Raw genomic sequence first — 25729 nt, forward strand, 5'->3', positions numbered from 1 at the left:
TTTTTAACCCAAAAAATCCCGGATTTTTTCCCCAAAACCCGGGTTTTTTTCCCCAAAATTTTATTTTTTTTAACCAAAATTTTTATTTTTAACCAAAATTTGATTTTTTCTCCCCAATCCAGTTCCACCCCAATTCCCAAACCCCCCAAAAAATCCCATTTTCAAATTAAAAAAATCCAATTTTTAACCCAAAAAATCCCGATTTTTTCCTCAAATCTCAAATTTTTTTTCACATATTTATCAAAATTTTTATTTTTAACCAAAATTCGATTTTTTCTCCCCATTCCAGGCCTGACCCCAATTCCTAAACCCCTCCAAAAAATCCCAATTTTTCCCAAAAAAATCCAATTTTTTCCCTTTAAAAACCCCATTTTTAACCCAAAAAAACCCGGATTTTTTCCCCAAAATTCCCATTTTTTCCCCCAAATTTCTTTTTTTAACCAAAATTTGATTTTTTCTTCCCAATCCAGTTCCACCCCAATTCCCAAACGCCCCAAAAAATCCCATTTTTAATCAATAAAAATCCCATTTTTAACCCAAAAAATCCCGGATTTTTTCCCCAAAAATCCAATTTTAACCAAAATTTTTATTTTTAACCAAAATTTGATTTTTTCTCCCCAATCCAGGGTCACCCCAATTCCTAAACCCCCCAAAAAATCCCATTTTTAATCAATAAAAATCCCATTTTTAACCCCAAAATCCCCATTTTTAACCCAAAAAATCCCGGTTTTTTCCCCCAAAAATCCAATTTTAACCAAAATTTTTATTTTTAACCAAAATTTGATTTTTTCTCCCCAATCCAGTTCCACCCCAATTCCCAAACCCCCCAAAAAATCCCATTTTTAAATTTAAAAAATCCCATTTTTAACCCAAAAAATCCCGATTTTTTCCTCAAATCTCAAATTTTTTTTCACATATTTATCAAAATTTTTATTTTTAACCAAAATTCGATTTTTTCTCCCCAATCCAGGGTCACCCCAATTCCTAAACCCCTCCAAAAAATCCCAATTTTTCCCAAAAAAATCCAATTTTTTCCCTTTAAAAACCCCATTTTTAACCCAAAAAACCCCGGATTTTTTCCCCAAAATTCCCATTTTTTCCCCCAAATTTCTATTTTTAACCAAAATTTGATTTTTTCTTCCCAATCCAGTTCCACCCCAATTCCCAAACCCCCCAAAAATCCCATTTTTAATCAATAAAAATTCCATTTTTAACCCAAAAATCCCCATTTTTAACCCAAAAAACCCCGGATTTTTTCCCCAAATCTCAATTTTTTTTCCACATTTTAACCAAAATTTTTATTTTTTACCAAAATTCGATTTTTTCTCCCCAATCCAGGGCCACCCGGGGGTCCTGGGGCTGCTGGGCCCCCCCGGGGAGCCGGGGGACAAAGGGGAGCGGGGCCGGCCCGGAGCCCCCGGGAGCGCCGGGAACAAAGGGGACACGGTGAGAAAATGGGGAGAAAAACGGGGAAATCGGGAAAATTATAAAAATGGGGAATTTGGGGGAAAAAATAAAAAAAAAAAAGGGGAAAAATGGGGGAAATTTGGGGAAAAATGGGAATTTTGAGGGGAGCTAAAAATGGGAATTTCGGGGGGAAAAATGGGAAAAAAATTGGAATTCTTGGGGGGAAAATGGGGAAAAAAAATTGAATTTTTGGGGGGAAAATGGGGAAAAAATTGGAATTTTTGGGGGGAAATGGGGAAAAAAATTGGAATTTTTGGGGGGAAAATGGGGAAAAAATCAGACTTTTTTTTGGGAAATGGGATTTGGGGGGGAAATGGGGATTTGGGGGATTTTGGGATTTTTTGGGGGGGGTTTGGGTTGGGTAATTTTGGGGTCTCCCCCTCCCCAGGGGATCCCCGGAGCCGCCGGAGCCTTGGGAGGAGCGGGACCCCCCGGACACCCCGTGAGAGAAAATTCCCCAAATTCCCTCCCCAAAATCCCCCCGAAATTATTCCCAAATTTCCCCAAAATTCCCCCAAAATCCCTTCCCAAAATCCCCCAAATTCCCCTCCCCAAATCCCGAAAATTCCCCCCAAAAAATTCCCAAAATTCCCCTCCCCAATCCCCGAAATTCCCCAAATTCCACCTTCCCAAAATTCCCAAAAATTTCCCAAATTTCCCCCAAAATTCCCCAAAATTCCCCCAAAATAATTCCCAGAATTCCCTCCCCAAATTCCCCAAATTCCACTTCCCAAAATTCCCCAAAATTCCCCCAAATTCCCCAAAATTCCTTTCCCCAAAAATCCCCAAATTCCCCAAATTTCCCTTCCAAAAGTTTCCCCTCCCCAAATTCCCAAAATCCCCAAATTCCCCTTCCCAAAATTCCCCAAAAATTCCCCAAAATCCCCAAATTCTCTTCCCGAAATTTCCCTCCCCAAGTTCCTCAAATCCCTAAAATTCCCCTCCCCAAAATTCCCCGAAATTCCCAAAAATCCTTTCCCAAAATTCCCCAAAATTCCCCAAAATTCCCCAAAATTCCCTCCCCAAATCCCAAAATTCCCCCCAACTAATTCCCAAAATTCCCCTCCCCAATCCCAAAAATTCCCCAAATTCCACCTTCCCAAAATTCCCAAAAATTTCCCAAAATTTCCCAAATTTCCCCCCAAATTCCCCAAAATTCCCCCAAAATAATTCCCAGAATTCCCTCCCAAATTCCCCAAATTTCACTTCCCAAATTTCTCCAAAATTCCCCCAAAATCCCAAAAATTCCCCCAAATTCCCCCAAAATAATCCCAGAATTCCCCTCCCCAAAATCCCCTTCCCAAATTTTTAAAATCCCCAAATTCCCCAAAATTCCCAAATCCCCAAATTCCCCCCAAACGATCCCAAATTCCCAAATTCCCCAAATTCCCCTTCCCAAAATTCCCCCAAAATTCCCCAAAATCCCCAAATTCTCTTCCCGAAATTTCCCCCCCCCAAGTTCCTCAAATCCCTAAAATTCCCCTCCCCAAAATTCCCCGAAATTCCCAAAAATCCTTTCCCAAAATTCCCCAAAATTCCCCCAAATTCCCTCCCCAAATCCCCAAAATTCCCCCCAAATAAATCCCAAAATTCCCCTCCCCAATCCCCAAAATTCCCAAAAAATCCCCAAAATTCCCCAAATTCCCCAAATTTCCCTTCCAAAAATTCCCAAAAAATTTCCCAATTTTCCCCCAAAATTCCCCAAAATTCCCCCAAAATAATTCCCAAAATTCCCTCCCCAAATTCCCCCAAAATTTCCCCAAAATTTCCCCAAAATTCCCAAATTTTGACCTTTCCCTCTTTTTTTTTTTTTTTTTTTTTTTTTTTTTTTCCCCAGGGTCCGGCCGGGCCCAAAGGAGCCAAAGGAGCCATGGTGAGACCCCCCAAAAACCCAAAAAACGCCCCAAAACCGCCCCAAAAAAACAGTCCCAAAAAACCCCCAAAATCATCCCAAAAATCCCCCCAAAAAACCAAAAAAAAAACCCCAAAATCACCCCCCAAAAAACCCCCAAAACAACCCAAAAAAACCAAAAATTGCCCCAAAAACACCCCAAAAAAACCCCAAAACAACCCAAAAAACCCCAAAATCATCCTGAAAATTCCCCCCAAAAAACAAAAAAAAACCCCCAAAATCACCCCAAAAAACCAGTCTCAAAAAACCCCAAAATAACCCAAAAACACCCCCCAAAAAACCCCAAACAACCCAAAAAAACCAAAAATTCCCCCCAAAACACCCCAAAAAACAGTCCCAAAAAACCCCAAAACAACCCAAAAAAACCAAAAAATGCCCCAAAAACAACCAAAAAATCCCCCAAAATCATCCCAAAAGTTCCCCCCCAAAAAAAAAACAAACCAAAATCAACCCAAAAATCCCCCCCAAAAACCCAAAAATTCACCCCAAAACACCCCAAAAAACAGTCCCAAAAAACCCCAAAATCATCCCAAAAACACCCCCCCAAAAAAACCCCAAAACAACCAAAAAAAAACCCCCAAATGCCCCAAAACAGCCCAAAAAAACAGTCCCAAAAAACCTCAAAATCACCCCAAAAATTCCCCCCCCCAAAAAAAAACCAAACCCAAAATTGCCCCCAAAACGCCCCCCCCAAAAAACCCTAAAAAACCCCAAATCGCCCCAAAATTTCCCCTTAAAATTTCCCCAAAATCTCCCAAATTTGCCCCCAAAATTCCCGAATTTCCCAAAATTCCTCCCAAATTTTCCCCCCAAATTTTCCCCCACATTTCCCAAAATTTTTCCCCAAAATTTTCCCCAAAATTTCCCGAATTTTCCCCCAAAATTTCTCCCCAAATTTCCCAAAATTTTCTCAAAATCTCCCAAATTTTCCCCAAAATTTCCCTCCAAAATTCCCAAATTCCCCCAAAATTTCCCCAAATTCCCCCAAATTTCCCCCAAAATTCCCAAATCTCCCCCAAATTTCCCAAAATCTCCCAAATCCCCCAAAATTTCCCCAAAATTTCCCCAAAATTTCCCCAAAATTCCCCCAAAATTCCCAAATTTCCCCCAAATTTCCCCAAATTTCCCCAAAATTTCTCCCCCGAATTCCCAAATTTTCCTAAAATCCCCAAAATTTCCCCAAATTTCCCCAAAATTCCCAAAATTTCCCCCAAATTTTCCCCCGATTCCCGCAGGGCCCCGCAGGACCCAAAGGAGAGCGAGGCCCCCCCGGGCCCCCCGGACACCCCGTGAGCATTTGGGGATTTTTTGGGATTTTGGGGAATTTTGGGATTTTGGGATTTTTGGGATTTTGGGATTTTTGGGATTTGGGGATTTTTGGGATTTTTCGGGATTTTGGGGGATTTTTGGGGATTTTTGGATTTTCGGGATTTGTGGGGTTTTTTGGGATTTGGGGATTTTGGGATTTGGGGTTTGGGATTTTGGGAATTTTGGGGATTTTCGGGATTTTTGGGATTTGGGGAATTTTGGGATTTTTGGGATTTTTGAGATTTTGGGATTTTTTTGGATTTGGGCTTTTTGGGGATTTTGGGATTTTTGGATTTTTGGGGATTTGGGGATTTGGGGATTTGGGGATTTTGGGATTTTGGGGATTTGGGATTTTTGGGGATTTTGGGGATTTTGGGGATTTTGGGGATTTTTGGGATTTTGGGGATTTTGGGGATTTGGGGTTTGGGATTTCTGGGATTGGGGATTTTTGGGGATTTTTGGGGATTGGGGATTTTTGGGATTTGGGGATTTGGGGATTTGGGGATTTTTGGGGAATTTTGGGATTTTTGGGATTTTTGGGATTTGGGATTTTGGGATTTTGGGGATTTGGGCTTTTTTGGGGATTTTGGGATTTTTGGGGATTTTTGGGGATTTTGGGGATTTTGGGGATTTTTGGAATTTTTGGAATTTTTGGGAGTTTGGGATTTTTTGGGATTTTGGGGATTTTCTGGGATTTTTTTGATTTTTCGGATTTGGGGATTTTGGGGATTTGGGGATTTTCGGGATTTTTGGGATTTTTGGATTTTTGGGATTTTTGGATTTTTGGGATTTTTGGGATTTTTGTGATTTTGGGGAGTTTGGGGTTTGGGATGTTGGGATTTTTGGGATTTGGGGATTTTGGGATTTGGGGGATTTTTGGGGTTTTTGGGATTTTTGGATTTGGGGATTTGGGGGATTTTTGGGATTTTGGGGAATTTTGGGATTTTTGGGGATTTTGGGATTTTGGGGGATTTGGGATTTGGGGAATTTTGTGATTTTTGTGATTTTTGTGATTTTTGGGGTTTTGGGATTGGGGATTTTTGGGATTTTGGGATTTGGGGATTTTTGGGGAATTTTGGGATTTTGGGGATTTTTGGGATTTTGGGGATTTTGGGATTTTGGGGATTTGGATTTTGGGGGATTTTTGGGGATTTTGGGATTTTGGGGATTTTGGGGATTTGGGATTTTGGGGGATTTTGGGGATTTTGGGGATTTTGGGGATTTTGGGGATTTGGGATTTTTGGGATTTTTGTGATTTTGGGGAGTTTGGGGTTTGGGATGTTGGGGATTTTTGGGATTTGGGGATTTTGGGATTTGGGGGATTTTTGGGGTTTTTGGGATTTTTGGGATTTGGGGTTTTGGGGGATTTGGGGATTTCCAAGTGGGAATTTGGGATTTCTGGGTGGGAATTTTGGGAATTCCCGGGTGGATTTTTGGGATTTCTGAGTGGGAATTTTGGGATTTTTCCGGGTGGAATTTTGGGGAGATTTTTGTGGGAATTTTGGGAATTCCCGGGTAAATTTTTGTGGGAATTTTGGGAATTCCTGGGTGGAATTTTGTGGGGAATTTTGGGAATTCTGGGGTGGATTTTTGTGGGAATTTTGGGAATTTCTGGGTGGATTTTTCTGGGAATTTTGGGAATTCCTGGGTGGATTTTTCTGGGAATTTTGGCAATTCCCGGGTAAATTTTTGTGGGATTTTTGGGAATTCTGGGGTGGATTTTTCTGGGAATTTTGGCAATTCCCGGGTGGATTTTTCTGGAAATTTTAGGAATTCCCGGGGTGGATTTTAGTGAGGAAATTTTAAATGGAAATTTCGGGAATTTCCCAGGTTGATTTTTACCCTCGATTCTCACAATTCCCAACGGATTTTTTTTTTTTAGGGGAAAAATTTTATTTTTTTTTTCCCGTGATGAATTTTCCATCTCGATCCCCCCCCAAAAAAATAATTTTTTAATCCCATTTTTTTTTAATTAAAATTAAATTTAATTTTTTTTTCCCTTTCCAGGGCCCTCCAGGCGAAACCATCCAACCTTTACCCATCCAAATCCTTCCCAAAAAAAAATCCAAACGTTCCTTGGATCCTTCCCCGCCTGGAGAATTCCAGGAATTTCGGGAATTCCGGGAATTTCGGGAATTTGGGGGATTTGGGGAGGGGCTGCTGGGGTCTCTGCGCTCGCTGAGTTCGGAGCTGCGGCAGCTCCAGGAGCCGCCGGGATCGCGGCAATTCCCGGCCAGGACGTGCCGGGAACTGCGGCTCAGCCACCCCCGGCTGCCCGACGGTGAGGGGACAATAATTCATTCAATAATTAATCAATCAATTAATTAAATTAAATTAAATTTCATTTTATTGCATTTTATTGCATTTATTTATTTTATTTCTATTATTTGTTTTCTTTTCTTTTGTTTTATTTTATTTTATTTTGCGTTATTTTATTTTATTTTATTTATTTATTTTATTTCTATTATTTGTTTTATTTTATTTTATTTTATTTTGCGTTATTTTATTTTATTTCATTTTATTTTATTGCATTTTATTTTACTTATTTTATTTCTATTATTTGTTTTCTTTTATTTTGTTTTATTTTATTTTATTTTATTTTGCGTTATTTTATTGCATTTTAATTTATTTATGTATTTTATTTCTATTATTTGTTTTCTTTTATTTTATTTTGTTTTATTTGATTTTATTTTATTTTATTGCATTTTATTTTATTTATTTATTTTATTTCTATTATTTGTTTTCTTTTCTTTTCTTTTATTTTGCGTTATTTTATTTCATTTCATTTTATTGCATTTTAATTTATTTATTTATTTTATTTCTATTATTTGTTTTCTTTTCTTTTGTTTTGTTTTATTTTATTTTATTGCATTTTATTGCATTTTATTTTATTTATTTATTTTATTTCTATTATTTGTTTTATTTTATTTTATTTTGTTTCATTTTATTTTGTTTTATTTTATTTTGCTTTATTTTCTTTTATTTTATTTTATTTCATTTTATTTTATTGCATTTTATTGCATTTATTTATTTTATTTCTATTACTTGTTTTATTTTATTTTATTTTGTTTCATTTTATTTTATTGCATTTTATTTTATTTATCTATTTTATTTCTATTATTTGTTTTCTTTTATTTTATTTTGTTTTATTTTATTTTATTGCATTTTATTGCATTTTATTTTATTTATTTATTTTATTTCTATTACTTGTTTTATTTTCTTTTATTTTGCTTTATTTTATTTTATTTTATTTATTTATTTTATTTCTATTATTTGTTTTCTTTTCTTTTATTTTGTTTTATTTTATTTTATTTTATTGCATTTTATTTTGTTTTATTTTATTTTATTTTGTTTCATTTTATTTTATTTTATTTTGCTTTATTTTATTTTATTTTGTTTTGTTTTATTTTGTTTTATTTTACTTTATTGCATTTTATTGCATTTTATTTTATTTATTTATTTTATTTCTATTATTTGTTTTATTTTATTTTATTTTATTTTATTTTATTTTATTTTATTGCATTTTATTGCATTTTATTTTATTTATTTATTTTATTTCTATTATTTGTTTTCTTTTCTTTTATTTTGTTTTATTTTATTTTATTTTATTGCATTTTATTTTATTGCATTTTATTTTATTTATTTATTTTATTTCTATTACTTGTTTTCTTTTATTTTATTTTGCGTTATTTTATTTTATTTTATTGCATTTTATTGCATTTATTTATTTTATTTCTATTATTTGTTTTTTTTTTCTTTTATTTTGTTTTATTTTATTTCATTTTATTTTATTGCATTTTATTTTATTTATTTATTTTATTTCTATTATTTGTTTTCTTTTATTTTGCTTTATTTTATTTTATTTTATTGCATTTTATTGCATTTTATTGTCTGTTGTTTTGTTTTATTGCATTTTATTTTATTTTGTTCAATTTAATCTAATATAATTTAATTTAAGTTTATTTTATTCTATTTTATTCCGTTTTATTTTATTTCATTTTGCGTTATTTTATTTTAGTTTATTTTGCTTTATTTTATTTTATTGTATTCTGGTTTATTGCATTTTATTTTATTTTGTGTAATTTAATTTAATTTATTTTAGTATTTTATTTTATTTCATTTTGCGTTATTTTATTTTATTTTATTTAGTTTTATTTTATTGCATTTTCTTTTATTTTGTGTAATTTAATTTAATGTAACGTAATTTATTTTATTATTTCATTTTAGTTTACTTTGCTTTATTTTATTTTATTGCATTTTATTTTATTTTATTCTATTTTATTGTCTTTTATTCTATTTTATTGTCTTTTATTTTAACTTAATTTAATATAATTTAATATTATTTTATTCTATTTTATTTTATTTCATTTTGCGTTATTTTATTTTATTTTGTTTTGTTTTATTGCATTTTATTTTATTTTGTTCAATTTAATCTAATTTAATTTAATTTTATTTTATTTTATTTTATTCCATTTTATTTTATTTCATTTTGCGTTATTTTATTGTATTGTATTGTATTGTATTTTGTTTAATTTAATTTAATGTAATTTAATTTAATATTATTTTAGTATTTTATTTTATTTCATTTTGCGTTATTTTATTTTATTGCACTTTATTTTATTTGTTTAATTTTATTTCATTTTATTGTATTGTATTTTATTTTAATGTATTTTATTTTGTTTTATATTAATTTATTGTATTGTGTTTTATTTTTTATTTTATTTCATTTTGTTTTATTTTAATTTATTACATTTTAATTTGTTTTATTTTATTTTTACTGTATTTTATTTTATTTTATATATTTTAAATTATATTTTAATTTTTTTATTTTAGTGTATTTTATTATTTATTTTATTTTGTTTTATGTTATTTTATTATTTATTTTATTTTGTTTTATTTTAATTTTTATTTTATTTTTTTTATTTTTTTTTATTTTATTTTATTTTATTTTGTATTTCATTGTATTTCATTTCATTTTATTTTATTTTATTTTAGGTTTTAGGGGACTTGGGATTTTGGGATTTGAGGGATTCGGGAAATTTGGAATTTTAGAGGATTTGGGCTCTGAGATTTTGGGATTTTGGGATTTTGGGATTTTGGGATTTGGGATTTAAGATTTTTGGGGATTTGGGGATTTTTGGATTTGGGGATTTGGGATTTTGAGGATTTGGGGTTTTAGGGGATTTGGGGATTTTTGGGATTTGTGGGGCATTCCCAATTTTTTTTTTTTAATTTTTTTAAATTTTTTTTTTTGTTTTTCCCGGGATTTCAGGTGAATATTGGGATTTGGGGATTTAAGATTTTAGAGGATTTTGGGATTTGGGGATTTTGGGATTTAAGGTTTTAGGGGATTTGGGGGGATTTGGGGATTTGGAGATTTGGGGATTTGGGGATTTAGGGTTTATGGGGATTTGGGGGGATTTGGGAAATTTGGGGTTTTAGGGGATTTGGGATCTGAGATTTTGGGATTTTGGGAATTTGAGATTTGGGGATTTGGGATTTTGGGATTTGGGATTTTAGGGGATTTGAGAATTTGGAAGATTTGGGATTTGGGGGATTTGGGATTTGGAGTTTTGAGGGATTTTGGGAAATGGGGATTTTGGGATTTGGGATTTTCGGGTTTGGGATTTGGGGAAATTTGGGATTTGGGGATTTGGGGATTTTGGGGGATTTTGGATTTTGGGGATTCAGGGTTTTAGGGGACTTGGGATTTGAGATTTTGGGGATTTGGGGATTTGGGGATTTTGGGAATTCGGATTTGGAGGATTGGGGATTTTGGGTTTTAGGGGATTCGAGATCTTGGGAATTTGGGATCTGAGATTTGGGGATTTGTGGGGGATTCCCAATTTTTTTTTTAATTTTTTGAAATTTTTTTGTTGTTTTTCCCGGGATTTCAGGTGAATATTGGGATTTTGGGATTTAAGATTTTTGGGGATTTTGGGATTTGGAGATTTGGGATTTTGAGGATTTTGGGGTTTAGGGCATTTGGGATTTGGGAATTTTGGGGCATTCCCAATTTTTTTTTTAATTTTTTGAATTTTTTTTGTCGTTTTTCCCGGGATTTCAGGTGAATATTGGGATTTTGGGATTTAAGATTTTAGGGGATTTTGGGATTTGGAGATTTGGGATTTTGAGGATTTAGGGGATTTGGGATCTGAGATTTCGGGATTTGTGGGGGATTCCCAATTTTTTTTTTTAATTTTTTAAATTTTTTTTGTTGTTTTTCCCGGGATTTTAGGTGAATATTGGGATTTGGGGATTTAAGATTTTTGGGGATTTTGGGATTTGGGGATTTTGGGATTTGGAGATTTGGGATTTTGAGGATTTAGGGGATTTGGGATCTGAGATTTGGGGATTTGTGGGGCATTCCCAATTTTTTTTTTTTTTTTAATTTTTTAAATTTTTTTTTTTTTGTTTTTCCCGGGATTTCAGGTGAATATTGGGATTTTGGGATTTAAGATTTTTGGGGATTTTGGGATTTTGGGGATTTGGAATTTTGAGGATTTTGGGTTTTAGGGCATTTGGGATTTGGGAATTTTGGGGCATTCCCAATTTTTTTTTTTAATTTTTTTAATTTTTTTTTGTTGTTTTTCCCGGGATTTCAGGTGAATATTGGATCGATCCCAACCAGGGCTGCTCCCGGGATTCTTTCCCGGTTTTTTGCAACTTCACGGCCGGAGGGGAGAGCTGCGTGTTCCCGGAATTCCCACAGGTCTCCAGGAAAAAATTCCCGGGAAAAATTCCCGGGAAAAAAAAAAAAAACAAAAAAACCCCAAAATTCCTGAAAATTTAAAAGAAAAAATAAAAAAAAAAATAAAAAAATAAATTCGTCCCCCCCCGGTTCTGGGCAATGGAATCACCCCAAAAATCCACCTGGAATGGGAATGGGAAAATCCCGGAATTCCCAAATTGTGGAATCCCAAAATTCCCAAATTGGGAGATCCCAAAATTCCCAAATTGTGGAATTCCGAAATTCCCAAACTGTGAGATCCCAAAATTCCCAAGGATCAGGATCCCAAAAATCCCCAAATTGTGGAATCCCAAAAATTCCCCAATCCATGGAATCCCAAAATTCCTGAGGTTTGGGTTCCCGAAATTCCCAAACTGTGAGATCCCAAAATTCCCAAATTGTGGAATCCCAAAATTTCCAGGAACTGGGATCCCAAAAATCCCCAAATTGTGGAATCCCGAAATTCCCAAATTGTGGAATCCCAAAAATTCCCCAATCCATGGAATCCCAAAATTCCTGAGGTTTGGGTTCCCGAAATTCCCAAAGTGTGGGATCCCAAAATTCCCAAATTGTGGAATCCCAAATTTTCCAAAGATCAGGATCCCGAAATTCCCAGGAACCGGGATCCCAAAATTTCCTGAAAATCGGAATTTTGGGATCCTGAAATTCCCATTAAACAGGAAATTCCCAAAATTCCCAAGGACTGGGATCCCAAAATTCCCCAAGATCGGGATCCCAAAATTCCCAAGGATTGAAAATTCCCAAATTTTGTGGGATCCCTAAAATTCCCAAGGATTTAGATCCCAAAATTCCTGGGGATCAGGATCCCAAAATTCTGAAATTGTGGAATCCCAAAATTCCCAAATTCTGAGATCCCAAAATTCCCAAACCCAGAATTCCGGGATTTCTCTCATTCCCGTTTTTCCAGGATTTGGGAATTTGGGAATTTGGGGATTTGGGATTTGGGGATTTGGGATTTGGGGAATTCTGGGATTTTTTCATTCCCATTTTTCCAGGATTTGGGAATTTGGGATTTGGGGATTTGGGGAATTCTGGGATTTTTCTCATTCCCATTTTTCCAGGATTTGGGAATTTGGGGATTTGGGGATTTGGGATTTTGGGAATTTGGGGATTTTGGGAATTCCGGGATTTTTCTCATTCCCATTTTTCCAGGATTTGGGATTTGGGGATTTTGGGAATTTGGGAATTTTCTCATTTTTGATCTCCAGGATTTCGGAATTTTGGGATTTGGGGAATTCGGGGATTTGGGGAATTTGGGATTTTGGGAATTTGGGGATTTTGGGAATTCCGGGATTTTTCTCATTCCCATTTTTCCAGGATTTGGGAATTTGGGAATTTTGGGAATTTGGGATTTGGGAATTCTGGGATTTTCTCCTTCCCATTTTTCCAGGATTTGGAAATTTTGGATTTTGGGAATTCGGGGATTTTGGGAATTCCAGGATTTTCTCATTCCCATTTTTCCAGGATTTGGGAATTTGGGATTTGGGGATTTGGGGAATTCTGGGATTTTCTCATTTTTGATCTCCAGGATTTCGGAATTTTGGGAATTCGGGGATTTTGGGAATTCCGGGATTTTTCTCATTCCCATTTTTCCAGGATTTGGGAATTTGGGGATTTTGGGAATTTGGGAATTTTCTGATTTTTGATCTCCGGGATTTCGGAATTTTGGGATTTTGGGATCTGGGGATTTTGGGAATTCTGGGATTTTCTCATTCCTATTTTTCAGGATTTAGGAATTTGGGGAATTTGGGATTTTGGGAATTTGGGAATTTGGGAATTCCGGGATTTTTCTCATTCCCATTTTTCCAGGATTTGGGAACTTGGGAATTTTGGGATTTGGGGATTTTGGGAATTCCGGGATTTTTCTCATTCCCATTTTCCCAGGATTTGGGAATTTGGGATTTGGGGATTTGGGGAATTCTGGGATTTTCTCATTTTTGATCTCCAGGATTTCGGAATTTTGGGATTTGGGGATTTTGGGAATTCCGGGATTTTTCTCATTCCCATTTTTCCAGGATTTGGAAATTCTGGATTTTGGGAATTTGGGATTTGGGAAATTCTGGGATTTTCTCATTCCCATTTTCCAGGATTTTGGAATTTTGGGAATTTCGGAATTTTGGGATTTGGGGATTTTGGAAATTCCGGGATTTTTCTCATTCCCATTTTTCCAGGATTTTGGGAATTTGGGATTTGGGGATTTTGGGGATTTTGGGAATTCCGGGATTTCTCTCATTCCCATTTTTCCAGGATTTGGGAATTTGGGGATTTGGGGAATTCTGGGATTTTCTCATTTTTGATCTCCAGGATTTCGGAATTTTGGGATTTGGGGATTTGGGGATTTTGGGAATTCCGGGATTTTTCTCATTCCCATTTTTCCAGGATTTGGGAATTTGGGAATTTGGGATTTGGGGATTTGGGGAATTCTGGGATTTTTCTCATTCCCATTTTTCCAGGATTTGGGAATTTGGGATTTGGGGATTTGGGGAATTCCGGGATTTTTCTCATTCCCATTTTTCCAGCATTTGGGAATTTGGGGATTTTGGGAATTTGGGAATTTTCTCATTTTTGATCTCCAGGATTTCGGAATTTTGGGATTTGGGGATTTGGGGATTTTGGGAATTCCGGGATTTTTCTCATTCCCATTTTTCCAGGATTTGGGAATTTGGGGAATTTGGGATTTGGGGAATTTGGGATTCTGGGAATTTTGGGATTTTGGGAATTTGGGAATTTTCTCATTTTTGATCTCCAGGATTTTGGGAATTTGGGGATTTTGGGAATTCCGGGATTTTTCTCATTCCCATTTTTCCAGGATTTTGGGAATTTGGGGATTTTGGGAATTCCGGGATTTTTCTCATTCCCATTTTTCCAGGTGCCGCTCCCGGATCAGGATCAGGAAATTCCAGCCCCGCTCTGGCTCAGCCGCTCCCGCGGCGGCCACGGGGTGAGGATCCCAAATTCCCCAATTTTCACCCCAAAATTCCCAAATTTTCCCTCCAAAATTCCCACCCCCCCCCCCAAATTCCCATTTTTCCCCATTTCCTCCCCAAAATTCCCATTTTTCCTTCCTAAATTCCCATTTTTTTACCATTTTTCCCCCCAAATTCCCATTTTTCCCCCTCAAAATTCCCATTTCCTCCCCCAAAATCCCCATTTGTCCCATTTTCCCCCCATTTTTCCCCTCCCAAATTCCCATTTTTTCCCCATTTCTCCTCATTTTCCTCCCCAAAATCCCCATTTCCCCCCATTTTTCCCATTTATTTTCCCAATTTTTCCCATTTATTTTACCCATTTTCCCATTTATTTTACCCATTTTCCCCCCATTTTTCCCAATAATTTTTCCCATTTATTTTTCCCCCCAAATTCCCATTTTTCCCATTTATTTTCCCCATTTTCCCATTTATTTCCCCCATTTTCCCCCCCATTTTTCCCATTTATTTTCCCCATTTTTCCCATTTATTCCCCCCCCCATTTATCCCATTTTTCCCATTTATTTTTCCCATTTATTTTCCCATTTTTCCCATTTATTTTTCTCCCCAAATTCCCATTTTTCCCATTTATTCCTCCCATTTTTCCCATTTATTTCCCCCATTTTTCCCATTTATTTTTCCCCCCAAATTCCCATTTTCCCCATTTATTTTCCCATTTTCCCCCCATTTTTCCCATTTATTTTCCCCATTTTTCCCATTAATTTTTCCCATTTATTTTCCCCCCAAATTCCCATTAACCCATTTATTTTACCCATTTATTTTCCCCATTTATTTTCCCCATTTTCCCCCCATTTTTCCCATTTATTTTCCCCATTTATTTCCCCCATTTTTCCCATTTATTTTTCCCCCAAATTCCCATTTTTCCCATTTATTTTTCCCATTTATTTTCCCCCCATTTTTCCCATTTATTCCCCCCATTTTTCCCATTTATTTTCCCCTCATTTTCCCACAGTTTTCCCCATTTTCCCCATTTATTTTCCCCATTTTCCCCATTTATTTCCCCCATTTTCCCCCCATTTTTCCCATTTATTTTCCTTATTTTTCCCCCCCAAATTCCCATTTTTCCCATTTATTTTTCCCATTAATTTTCCCCATTTTCCCCATTTTTCCCATTTTTCTCATTTATTTCCCCCCCCAAATTCCCATTTTTCCCATTTATTTCCCCCATTTTTCCCATTTATTTTCCCCCCATTTATCCCATTTTTCCCATTGATTTTCCCATTTATATTCCCATTTTTCCCATTTATTTTTCCCATTAATTTTCCCCATTTTCCCCATTTTTCCCATTTATTTTTCCCATTTATTTTCCCATTTTTCCCATTTATTTTTCCCATTTATTTTTCTCCCCAAATTCCCGTTTTTCCCATTTATTTTTCCCATTTATTTCCCCCATTTCCCCCCCATTTTCCCATTTATTTTTCCCATTAATTTTTCCCATTTTTCCCATTTATTTCCCCCATTTTTCCCATTAATTTTTCCCATTTATTTTTCCCATTAATTTTCCCCATTTTCCCCATTTTTCCCATTTATTTTTCCCATTTTTCCCCCCATTTTTCCCCCCATTTTCCCATTTATTTTCCCCATTTTTCCCATTAATTTTCCCCCATTTTCCCATTTATGTCCCCATTTTTCCCATTTATTTTTCCCATTTATTTTCCCATTTTTCCCATTTATTTTCCCCATTTTCCCCCCATTTTCCCCATTAATTTTTCCCATTTATTTTTCCCCCCCAAATTCCCATTTTTCCCATTTATTTTCCCCATTTTCCCATTTATTTTCCCATTTTTCCCATTTATTTTTCCCATTTATTTTCCCCATTTTCCCCCCATTTTTCCCATTTATTTCCCCCATTTTCCCCATTTATTTTTCCCATTTATTTTCCCCATTTTCCCCATTAATTTTCCCCATAAATTCCCATTTTTCCCATTTATTTTCCCATTTATTTCCCCCATTTTTCCCCCCATTTTCCCCCCCATTTTTCCCATTTATTTTTCCCATTTATTTTTCCCCCATTTTTCCCATTTTCCCCATTAATTTCCCCCATTTCCCCCATTTTTCCCATTTATTTTCCCATTTATTTTTCCCATTTATTTCCCATTTATTTTCCCCATTTTCCCCATTAATTTTCCCCATAAATTCCCATTTTTCCCATTTATTTTTCCCATTTATTTTCCCCATTTTTCCCATTTATTTTCCCATTTATTTTTCTCCCCAAATTCCCGTTTTTCCCATTAATTTTTCCCATTTATTTCCCCCATTTCCCCCCCATTTTCCCATTTATTTTTCCCATTAATTTTTCCCATTTTTCCCATTTATTTTCCCCCCCATTTATCCCATTTATTTTTCCCATTTATTTCCCCCATTTTTCCCATTTATTTTTCCCATTTATTTCCCCCATTTTTCCCATTTATTTTTCCCATTTATTTTCCCATTTTTCCCATTTATTTTTCCCATTTCTTTTCCCCATTTTCCCATTTATTTCCCCCATTTTTCCCATTTATTTTTCTCATTTATTTTCCCATTTTTCCCATTTATTTTTCCCATTTATTTTCCCCATTTTCCCCCCATTTTTCCCATTTATTGCCCCCATTTATTGCCCCCATTTTTCCCCATTTTTCCCATTTATTTTTCCCATTTATTTTCCCCCTTTTTCCCCCATTTTTCCCATTTATTTTCCCCATTTTTCCCATTTATTTTTCCCATTAATTTCCCCCATTTTCCCCATTTATTTTTCCCATTTCTTTTCCCATTTTTCCCATTTATTTTTCCCATTTATTTTCCCCATTTCCCCATTAATTCCCCCATTAACTCCCCCATTAATCCCCCATTAATCCCCCCATTAACTAACTAATTAACTAATTAACTAATTAATTTTTTTCCCGCAGTTTTCCTATCGGGATTCCCTTTCCCGCCCTCTCTCCGTGGTCCAGCTGAGGTTTCTGCGCCTGCGCAGTTCCGCCGCCCGCCAGCGCCTGGCCCTGCCCTGCCCCCAAAATTCCCCCAAAATTCCCAAATTTTCCCCAAATTCCCCAAATTCCCCAAATTCCCCAAATTCCCCGCGGTTCCTGGCGGCCAACGAGGAGGAGCTGGGAGGGGACGGAGCCACCGCGCTGGAGGACGGATGTGGGGTGAGAGGGGGGAAAAAATTGGGAATTTTGGGGGGAAAATTGGGAATTTTGGGGGAAAAAATGGGAATTTTGGGGGAAAAAATGGGAATTTTGGGGGGAAAAATGGGAATTTTGGGGGAAAAATGGGGAAAATGGGGAAGAAAATGGGAATTTTGGGGGAAAAATTGGGAATTTTGGGGGAAAAATGGGAATTTTTTTGGGAAAAATGGGGATTTTGGGGGAAAAAATGGGAATTTTGGGGGGAAAAATGGGAATTTTGGGGGGAAAATGGGAATTTTTTGGGAATTTTTTTGGAATTTTGGGGGTTTGGGGATGGGGGAAATGGGGATTTTGGGGGAAAATGGGTATTTGGGGGGAATTTTGGGGAATTTTGGGGAATTTTGGGGAGTTTTGGGGTGGGGGAAATGGGGATTTTTGGGGGGCAAATTGGGAATTTTTTGGGGAAAAATGGTGATTTTGGAGGCAAAAATGGGAATTTGGGGGGAAAAATAGGGATTTTTGGGAATTTTGGGGAATTTTTAGGGGTTTTGGGGTGGGGGAAATGGGGATTATGGGAGGAAAATGGGGAATTTTTGGAATTTGGGGTGGGAAAAAATGGAATATTGGGGTGGGAAAATGGAATTCTGAAGTGGGAAAAGGGATTTTTGAGCTGGATTTTGCCCCAAATTCCCGATTTTTTTCCCGGATTTTGTTCCAAATTCCCGATTTTCCCCGATTTTCTCCCCAAATTCCCAATTTTTCCCGATTTTCGCCCCAAATTTCCGATTTTCTCTGGATTTCGCCCCGAATTCCGGATTTTCCCAGATTTCGCCCCAAATTCCCAATTTTTCTCCCGCATTTTTCCCCAAATTCCCATTTTTTTCCCCTGGATTTTGTCCCAAATTCCCGATTTTGCCCTGGATTTCGCCCCAAATTCCCGTTTTTTTTTCAGGATTTTGCCCCAAATTCCCGATTTTTCCTTGAATTTTGACCCAAATTCCCGATTTTTCCCCCGGATTTCGCCCCAAATTCCCGATTTTCCTGGATTTTGACCCAAATTCCCAATTTTTTCAGGATTTTGCCCCAAATTCCCGATTTTCCCCCCGAATTTCGCCCCAAATTCCCGATTTTCCTGGATTTCGCCCCAAATTCCCGATTTTTGCTTGAATTTCGCCCCAAATTCCCGATTTTCCCCCCGAATTTCACCCCAAATTCCCGATTTTTCCCGATTTTCGCCCCAAATTCCCGATTTTTCCCTGGATTTTGACCCAAATTCCCGATTTTTTTCCCTTTTCCCGCAGTCCCAGGGCGGATCCGGGCGCCTCCTCCTGGAATTTCTCTCCCCTCGCCCGGAGCTGTTCCCGATCCAAGATTTTCTCCTGGAACCGTCCAGAATTCCCAAAAATTCCGGGAATTCGGGAATCGAGCTGGGACCCGTCTGTTTCTTGGGATAAAAAAAAAAAAAAACAAAAAACTCCAAAATTCCCATAAATTTATTCCCATTTTTCCCCCCAAAAAATTCCCGTTTTTTCCTCCAAAATTCCCGGGTTTTCCCCCAAATTTCCCCCCAAAAAATCCCGATTTTTTTTCCCATTTCCCCCCCTAAAATTCCCAATTTTTTCCTCATTTTCCCTCCAAATTCCCGGGATTTTTTCCCATTTTTTTCCCCCCAAATTCCCATTTTTTTTCCCCCACTCTCCCGGATCCCAAAGGAATTTTTTTTTTTGGGGGGGGGGGGGGAGGGGGGAAATTCCCGGGAATTTCGGTGCCTCCCCGGAATTCCCAAATTTCCCCGAGAGAGATTTAAAAATTCCCGATAAATTTTTATTCCCAATAAATAATTTTTATTCCCAATAAATAATTTCTATTCCCAATAAATTTTTATTCCCAATAAATAATTTCTATTCCCAATAATTTTTTATTCCCAATAAATATTTTTTATTCCCAATAAATTTCTATTCCCAATAAATAATTTTTATTCCCAATAAATAATTTCTATTCCAAATAAATTTCTATTCCCAATAAATATTTTTTATTCCCAATAAATTTTTATTCCCAAAAAATCATTTTTATTCCCAATAAATAATTTTTATTCCCAATAAATTTCTATTCCCAATCAATAATTTTTATTCCCAATAAATAATTTCTATTTTCCTATGGAAAAAGGAGAATTCCCGGATTTTGGAGTCTTTATTTCCCATTCCCTGGGAACTGGGATCAAACTGGGAAAGAATTTCAATTAAATTGGAATTTCAATTAAATTGGAATTTCAATTAAGAGAATTTCAATTAAATTGGAATTTCAATTAAATTGGAATTTCAATTAAAATGGAATTTCAATTAAGAGAATGTCAATTAAAATGGAATTTCAATTAAATTGGAATTTCAATTAAATTGGAATTATCATTTTTAATTAGCAAGTTTTAAAGTAAATACTTAAAAAAATTAACCCCAACAATGTCCCCAAATGTCCCCAAATGTCCCCCAAATGTCCCCAAATATCCCCAAATGTCCCCAAATGTCCCCAAATATCCCCAAATGTCCCCAAATGTCCCCCAAATGTCCCCAAATATCCCCAAATGTCCCCCAAATGTCCCCAAAATGTCCCCAAATATCCCCAAAATGTCCCCAAATGTCCCCAAAAAGTCCCCAGATGTCCCCAAAGTGTCCCCAAATATCCCCAAAATGTCCCCAGATGTCCCCAAATATCCCCAAAATGTCCCCAGATGTCCCCAAAATGTCCCCAGATGTCCCCAAACCCCACTGAGGACACATCGGTTTGGGGGGGATGTCACCTCCCCGTTTATTTTGGGGACATTTGGGGACTTTGGAGAGGTTTGGGAATTTTGGGGGCATTTGGGGAGGTTTGGGGACACTCGGTGGCACTTGGGGACATCGGGGACATGGGGTGGTGGCACTTGGGGACATTGGGGTGGTGGCACTTGGGGACATTGGGGACATTGGGGACATCCAGGCGGTGGCACTTGGGGACATTGGGGACATCCAGTGACACTTGGGGACATTGGGGACATTGGGGCGGTGGCACTTGGGGACATCGGGGACATGGGGTGGTGGCACTTGGGGACACTGGGGACATCCAGGTGGTGTCACTTGGATACAGGGGGCGGTGGCACTTGGGGACACTGGGGACATCCAGGCAGTGTCACCTGGGGACATTGGGGACATCCAGGTGGTGGCACTTGGGGACATCCAGTGACACTTGGGGACATTGGGGACATCCAGGCAGTGTCACTTGGGGACATCGGGGACATCCAGGTGGTGGCCCTTGGGGACATTGGGGACATGGGGGTGGTGGCACTTGGGGACATTGGGGACATCCAGTGACACTTGGGGACATTGGGGACATGGGGTGGTGGCACTTGGGGACACTGGGGACATCCAGGCAGTGTCACTTGGGGACATCCAGTGACACTTGGGGACATTGGAGACATTGGGGCGGTGGCACTTGGGGACATTGGGGACATTGGGGACATCCAGGCAGTGTCACTTGGGGACATCGGGGACATGGGGGCGGTGGCACTTGGGGACATTGGGGACATTGGGGACATCCAGTGACACTTGGGGACATCCAGGCGGTGTCACTTGGGGACATTGGGGACATTGGGGCGGTGTCACCTCCCCGCCGGGGGCCACAGGCGCAGGCAGAGCCCCCCGATGACAAAAGCCACCAGGGCCATCCCCGCCATGTCCTCCACGGCCGGCACGCTGGCACCTGTGGGGACAGCAATGGGGACAGTGGGGACATCAGTGGGGACAGCAATGGGGACAGCAATGGGGACAGCAATGGGGACAGTGGGGACAGCAATGGGGACAGCAATGGGGACAGCAATGGGGACAGCAATGGGGACACTGGGGACATCAATGGGGACATTGGGGACAGCAATGGGGACAGTGGGGACATTGGGGACATTGGGGACAGCAATGGGGACACTGGGGACATTGGGGACAGCAATGGGGACATTGGGGACATCAATGGGGACAGCAATGGGGACAGCAATGGGGACAGTGGGGACATTGGGGACATTGGGGACAGCAATGGGGACATTGGGGACATTGGGGACAGCAATGGGGACATTGGGGACATCAATGGGGACAGCAATGGGGACAGCAATGGGGACAGCAATGGGGACATCAATGGGGACAGTGGGGACAGCACGGGGACAGCAATGGGGACAGCAATGGGGACAACAATGGGGACATCAATGGGGACAGTGGGGACAGCACGGGGACAGCAATGGGGACAGCAATGGGGACAGCAATGGGGACATCAATGGGGACATCAATGGGGACAGCAATGGGGACAACAATGGGGACAGCAATGGGGACATTGGGGACATTGGGGGACATCATTGGGGGACATGGCACCGATGCCCCCGGGTGTCCCCAACCCTGTCCCAGTGTCCCTAACCTTGTCCCCAGTGCTCCCATACCCATCACCAATGTCCCCAGGTGTGTCCCCAGGTGTGTCCCCAGTGTCCCCAAACACCCCCAGCCCCCTCACCTGCCACGTGCACGGTGACGCTGATGGGGGTGTCGGCGGCCAGGTGTGTCACCAGGCAGGTGTAGGTGTCCCCAGGTGTGGCGGCGCTGACGCGGAGCTCCGCGCTGCGGCTGAAGGTGCCGTTGGCCGCTCGCCGGTGCCCGGAGCTCCAGGCCAGCCCCGGGCTCGGGGCCCGCGGCCTCGGAGCCCCCCGGGGCCGCAATTCCCAGCGGATCCCAACGTCCAGAGGGAAAAAACCAACGGCGGAGCAGCGGAGCTGGGCCGGGACAAACGGGGACAGCACCGGGGGCACCACCGACACCTGGGGAGGGGCTGGGAGAGAGGGGAAATGGACTGGGATATACTGGGATATACTGGGATAGACTGGGATATACTGGGATATACTGGGATATACTGGGATACACTGGGGACAGCACCGGGGGCACCACCGACACCTGCGGGGGGGCTGGGGACAGGGGAAATGGACTGGGATATACTGGGATATACTGGGATATACTGGGATATACTGGGATACACTGGGATATACTGGGATACACTGGGATACACTGGGATAGACTGGGATACACTGGGATATACTGGGATATACTGGGATAGACTGGGATACACTGGGATAGACTGGGATAGACTGGGATAGACTGGGATATACTGGGATATACTGGGATAGACTGGGATAGACTGGGATAGACTGGGATATACTGGGATAGACTGGGATATACTGGGATAGACTGGGATATACTGGGATACACTGGGATACACTGGGATACACTGGGATACACTGGGATATACTGGGATAGACTGGGGACAGTGGGGAACTGGGGCAAACTGGGTCAAACTAGGACAAACTGGGAGCCACTGGGAGCCCTCCCACCCATCCCAGTCCCATCCCAGTCCCCCCCAGTTCATCCCAATCCCTTCCAGTCCATCCCAGTCCCATCCCAGTCCCTCCCAGTTCATCCCAGTCCCTCCCAGTCTTCCCCAATCCCATCCCAGTCCCAGTCCCCTCCCCAATCCCATCCCAGTCCATCCCAATCCCGTCCCATTCCATCCCAGTTCATCCCAGTCCCTCCCAGTTCATCCGTCTTCCCCAGTCCCTCCCAGTCCATCCCAGTCTTCTTCAATCCCATCCCAATCCCATCCCAGTCCCTCCCATTTCCCCCCATTCCCATCCCAGTCCATCCCAGTCCATCCCAATCCCATCCCAATCCCATCCTAGTCCACCCCAGACATTCCCAGTCCCCCCCAGTCCCTCCCAGTCCCATCCCAGCACTGACCAATCACGTTCATCCTGAGCACCTGCTGCACCTGGCCCTGGGCCGTGCTCACGGAGCAGATGAAGGAGCCGCCGTCGGACACCGAGAGCGGCGGCAGCTGCAGCGACAGCTCCAGGGCGCCCCCCCTGCGGCTGGGAGGACCAGGGAAAGGCTCCGTGTCAGTGGCGCCCCCCTGGCGGCCGGGAGGATTGAGGGGGGGTCCCATGGCCGCAGCGCCCCCTGGCGGCCGGGAGGACTGCGGCATTTCGGTGCCTGCAGCGCCCCCTGACGGCCGGGAGGACCAAAGCGGTTCTGTACCCACAGCGCCCCCTAGCGGATGGGAGGACCAAGGTGGTTCCATACCCACAGCGCCCCCTGGCGGCTGGGAGGACTGAGCATTTCTGTGCCCCCAGCGTCCCCTGGCAGCCAGGAGGACCGAGGCGGTTCTGTGCCCACAGCGCCCCCTGGTGGCCAGGAGGACCAAGGCACTGCAGTGCCAGTGACGCCCCCTGGTGGCCAGGAGGACCAAAGGAGTTCCATACCCACAGCGCCCCCAAGCGGCCTGGAGGACCAAAGCATTTCTGTGCCTACAGCGCCCCCTGGTGGCCAGGAAGACCAAAGCCCTGCAGTGCCAGTGACGCCCCCTGGCGGCTGGGAGGACCAAAGTGGTTCTGCACCCACAGAGTCCCCTGGCGGCTGGGAGGACTGAGCATTTCTGTGCCCACAGCGCCCCCTGGCGGCCTGGAGGACCGAGGTGGTTCCACACCCACAGCGCCCCCTGGCGGCCTGGAGGACCGAGGTGGTTCCATACCCACAGCGCCCCCTGGCGGCCTGGAGGACCGAGGTGGTTCCATACCCACAGCGCCCCCCTGGCGGCCTGGAGGACCGAGGTGGTTCCATACCCACAGCGCCCCCTAATGGCCAGGAGGACCGAAGCCCTGCACTGCCAGTGACACCCCCCCTGGTGGCCGGGAGGACCAAAGCGATTCTGTGCCCCCAGCGCCCCCTGGCGGCCGGGAGGACCAAAGCGATTCTGTGCCCCCAGCGCCCCCTGGCGGCCGGGAGGACCAAAGCGATTCTGTGCCCCCCAGCGCCCCCTGGCGGCCGGGAGGACCAAAGCGATTCTGTGCCCCCAGCGCCCCCTGGCGGCCGGGAGGACCAAAGCGATTCTGTGCCCCCAGCGCCCCCTGGCGGCCGGGAGGACCAAAGCGATTCTGTGCCCCCAGCGCCCCCTGGTGGCCGGGAGGACCAAAGGAGTTCCATAAGCACAGCGCCCCCTGGCGGCCTGGAGGACCAAACCATTTCTGTACCCGCAACGCCCCCTGGTGGCTGGAAGAACCCAAACCCCTTCCCCTCCCCCATTCCCCTCCCCCCAATCCCAGCCTCACCTGCGCCGCAGGTGAGTTGGGGGCGGGGTCGCGGTCCCCCAGGAGCAGCAGCACGCCGGGGGCGGCGTGGGTGACGCGCGCGGTGGCCGAGCTGAAGGCCAGCAGGCGCCGGGTGGCGCCGTCGCGGTGCTGCAGCCACTCGAGCTCGAAGGCGCCCCCGGCGGGGCTGAGGGCGCAGTGCAGGCTCTGGGGGGTCCCCAAAAGACCCCGGACACGCGGGGACAGCGTGGAGATGGACAGGGTGGCTGGGGGAGGGGACAGAGGGGGGTTAGGGGGGACTGGGGACAGTGGGGACATTGGGGACATTTGGGGGGACTGGGGACATTGGGGACATTGGGGGGATTGGGGGGATGGGGGACATTGGGGGGGCGTTGGGGACATTGGGGACAATGGGGGGATGGGGGACATTGGGACATTGGGGACATTTGGGGACATTTGGGGACATTGGGGACATTGGGGGGATTGGGGACATTGGGGGGATTGGGGACATTGGGGACATCATTGGGGACATTGGGGGGATTGGGGACATTTTGGGATTGGGGACATTGGGGGACATTGGGGGACATTGGGGACATTGGGGACATTGGGGACATTTGGGGACATTTTGGGATATTGGGGGACGCAGAGTGACACACACGTGACATTTGGGGGCACAGGTGACAAAGACACACAGACGGCACAGGTGACAGGTGACAATGACACACAGGTGCCCCAGGTGACACTCAGGTGACAATGACACAGGTGACACAGATCAAACAAGTGATACTCAGGTGACACATAGGTGACAATGACACACAGGTGACACCCAGGTGACAATGACACAGGTGACACCCAGGTGACAGGTGCCCCAGGTGTCCCCCAGGTGCCCCCCAGGTGTCCCTCAGGTGTCCCCCAGGTGTCCCCCAGGTGTCCCAGGTGTCCCCCAGGTGTCCCTCAGGTGTCCCCCAGGTGCCCCCCAGGTGTCCCCCAGGTGTCCCAGGTGTCCCCCAGGTGTCCCAGGTGTCCCCCAGGTGCCCCCCAGGTGCTCCCCAGGTGTCC

At 41.8% G+C, this 25729-nt stretch overlaps 2 protein-coding genes across 2 annotated transcripts; one reads left to right on the forward strand and one right to left on the reverse strand.

Annotated features, from left to right (window-relative positions):
* The first annotated feature begins 1860 nt into the window (after positions 1 to 1860).
* Positions 1861 to 19677, forward strand: LOC148219525 (collagen alpha-2(XI) chain-like). Its single transcript, XM_088157451.1, has 8 exons — positions 1861 to 1909; positions 3305 to 3340; positions 4615 to 4668; positions 6695 to 6968; positions 11293 to 11399; positions 14308 to 14379; positions 17311 to 17553; positions 18834 to 19677. Exons 2-8 carry the CDS (start codon positions 3338 to 3340, stop codon positions 18984 to 18986), a joined length of 906 nt encoding a protein of 301 aa, XP_088013577.1. The 5' UTR covers positions 1861 to 1909; positions 3305 to 3337; the 3' UTR covers positions 18987 to 19677.
* Positions 19678 to 20821: 1144 nt separating this feature from the next.
* On the reverse strand, positions 20822 to 23585 carry LOC148219526 (tapasin-like). Its single transcript, XM_088157452.1, has 4 exons — positions 23325 to 23585; positions 22488 to 22498; positions 22054 to 22354; positions 20822 to 21264 (listed from the first exon to the last, which is right to left on the reverse strand). Exons 1-4 carry the CDS (start codon positions 23566 to 23568, stop codon positions 21164 to 21166), a joined length of 657 nt encoding a protein of 218 aa, XP_088013578.1. The 5' UTR covers positions 23569 to 23585; the 3' UTR covers positions 20822 to 21163.
* Positions 23586 to 25729: the final 2144 nt, after the last annotated feature.

The sequence above is a fragment of the Sturnus vulgaris genome (genome assembly GCF_052056855.1).
Source record: "Sturnus vulgaris isolate bStuVul1 chromosome 38 unlocalized genomic scaffold, bStuVul1.hap1 SUPER_38_unloc_1, whole genome shotgun sequence".
NCBI lineage: Eukaryota > Metazoa > Chordata > Aves > Passeriformes > Sturnidae > Sturnus > Sturnus vulgaris.

What these genes read in the sequence shown, in the direction of transcription:
- LOC148219525 (XM_088157451.1), top strand. An exon ending in CCACCCCCGGCTGCCCGACG is followed by an intron (nt 6,969 to 11,292) that starts GTGAGGGGACAA and finishes CCGGGATTTCAG; the next exon opens with GTGAATATTGGATCGATCCC. An exon ending in GCTCCCGCGGCGGCCACGGG is followed by an intron (nt 14,380 to 17,310) that starts GTGAGGATCCCA and finishes TTTTTCCCGCAG; the next exon opens with TTTTCCTATCGGGATTCCCT.
- LOC148219526 (XM_088157452.1), bottom strand. Translation starts at nt 23,568, where the DNA reads ATGCCGCAGTCCTCCCGGCCGCCAGGGGGCGCTGCGGCCATGGGACCC. An exon ending in CGTCACCGTGCACGTGGCAG is followed by an intron (nt 21,265 to 22,053) that starts GTGAGGGGGCTG and finishes CTGTCCCCACAG; the next exon opens with GTGCCAGCGTGCCGGCCGTG.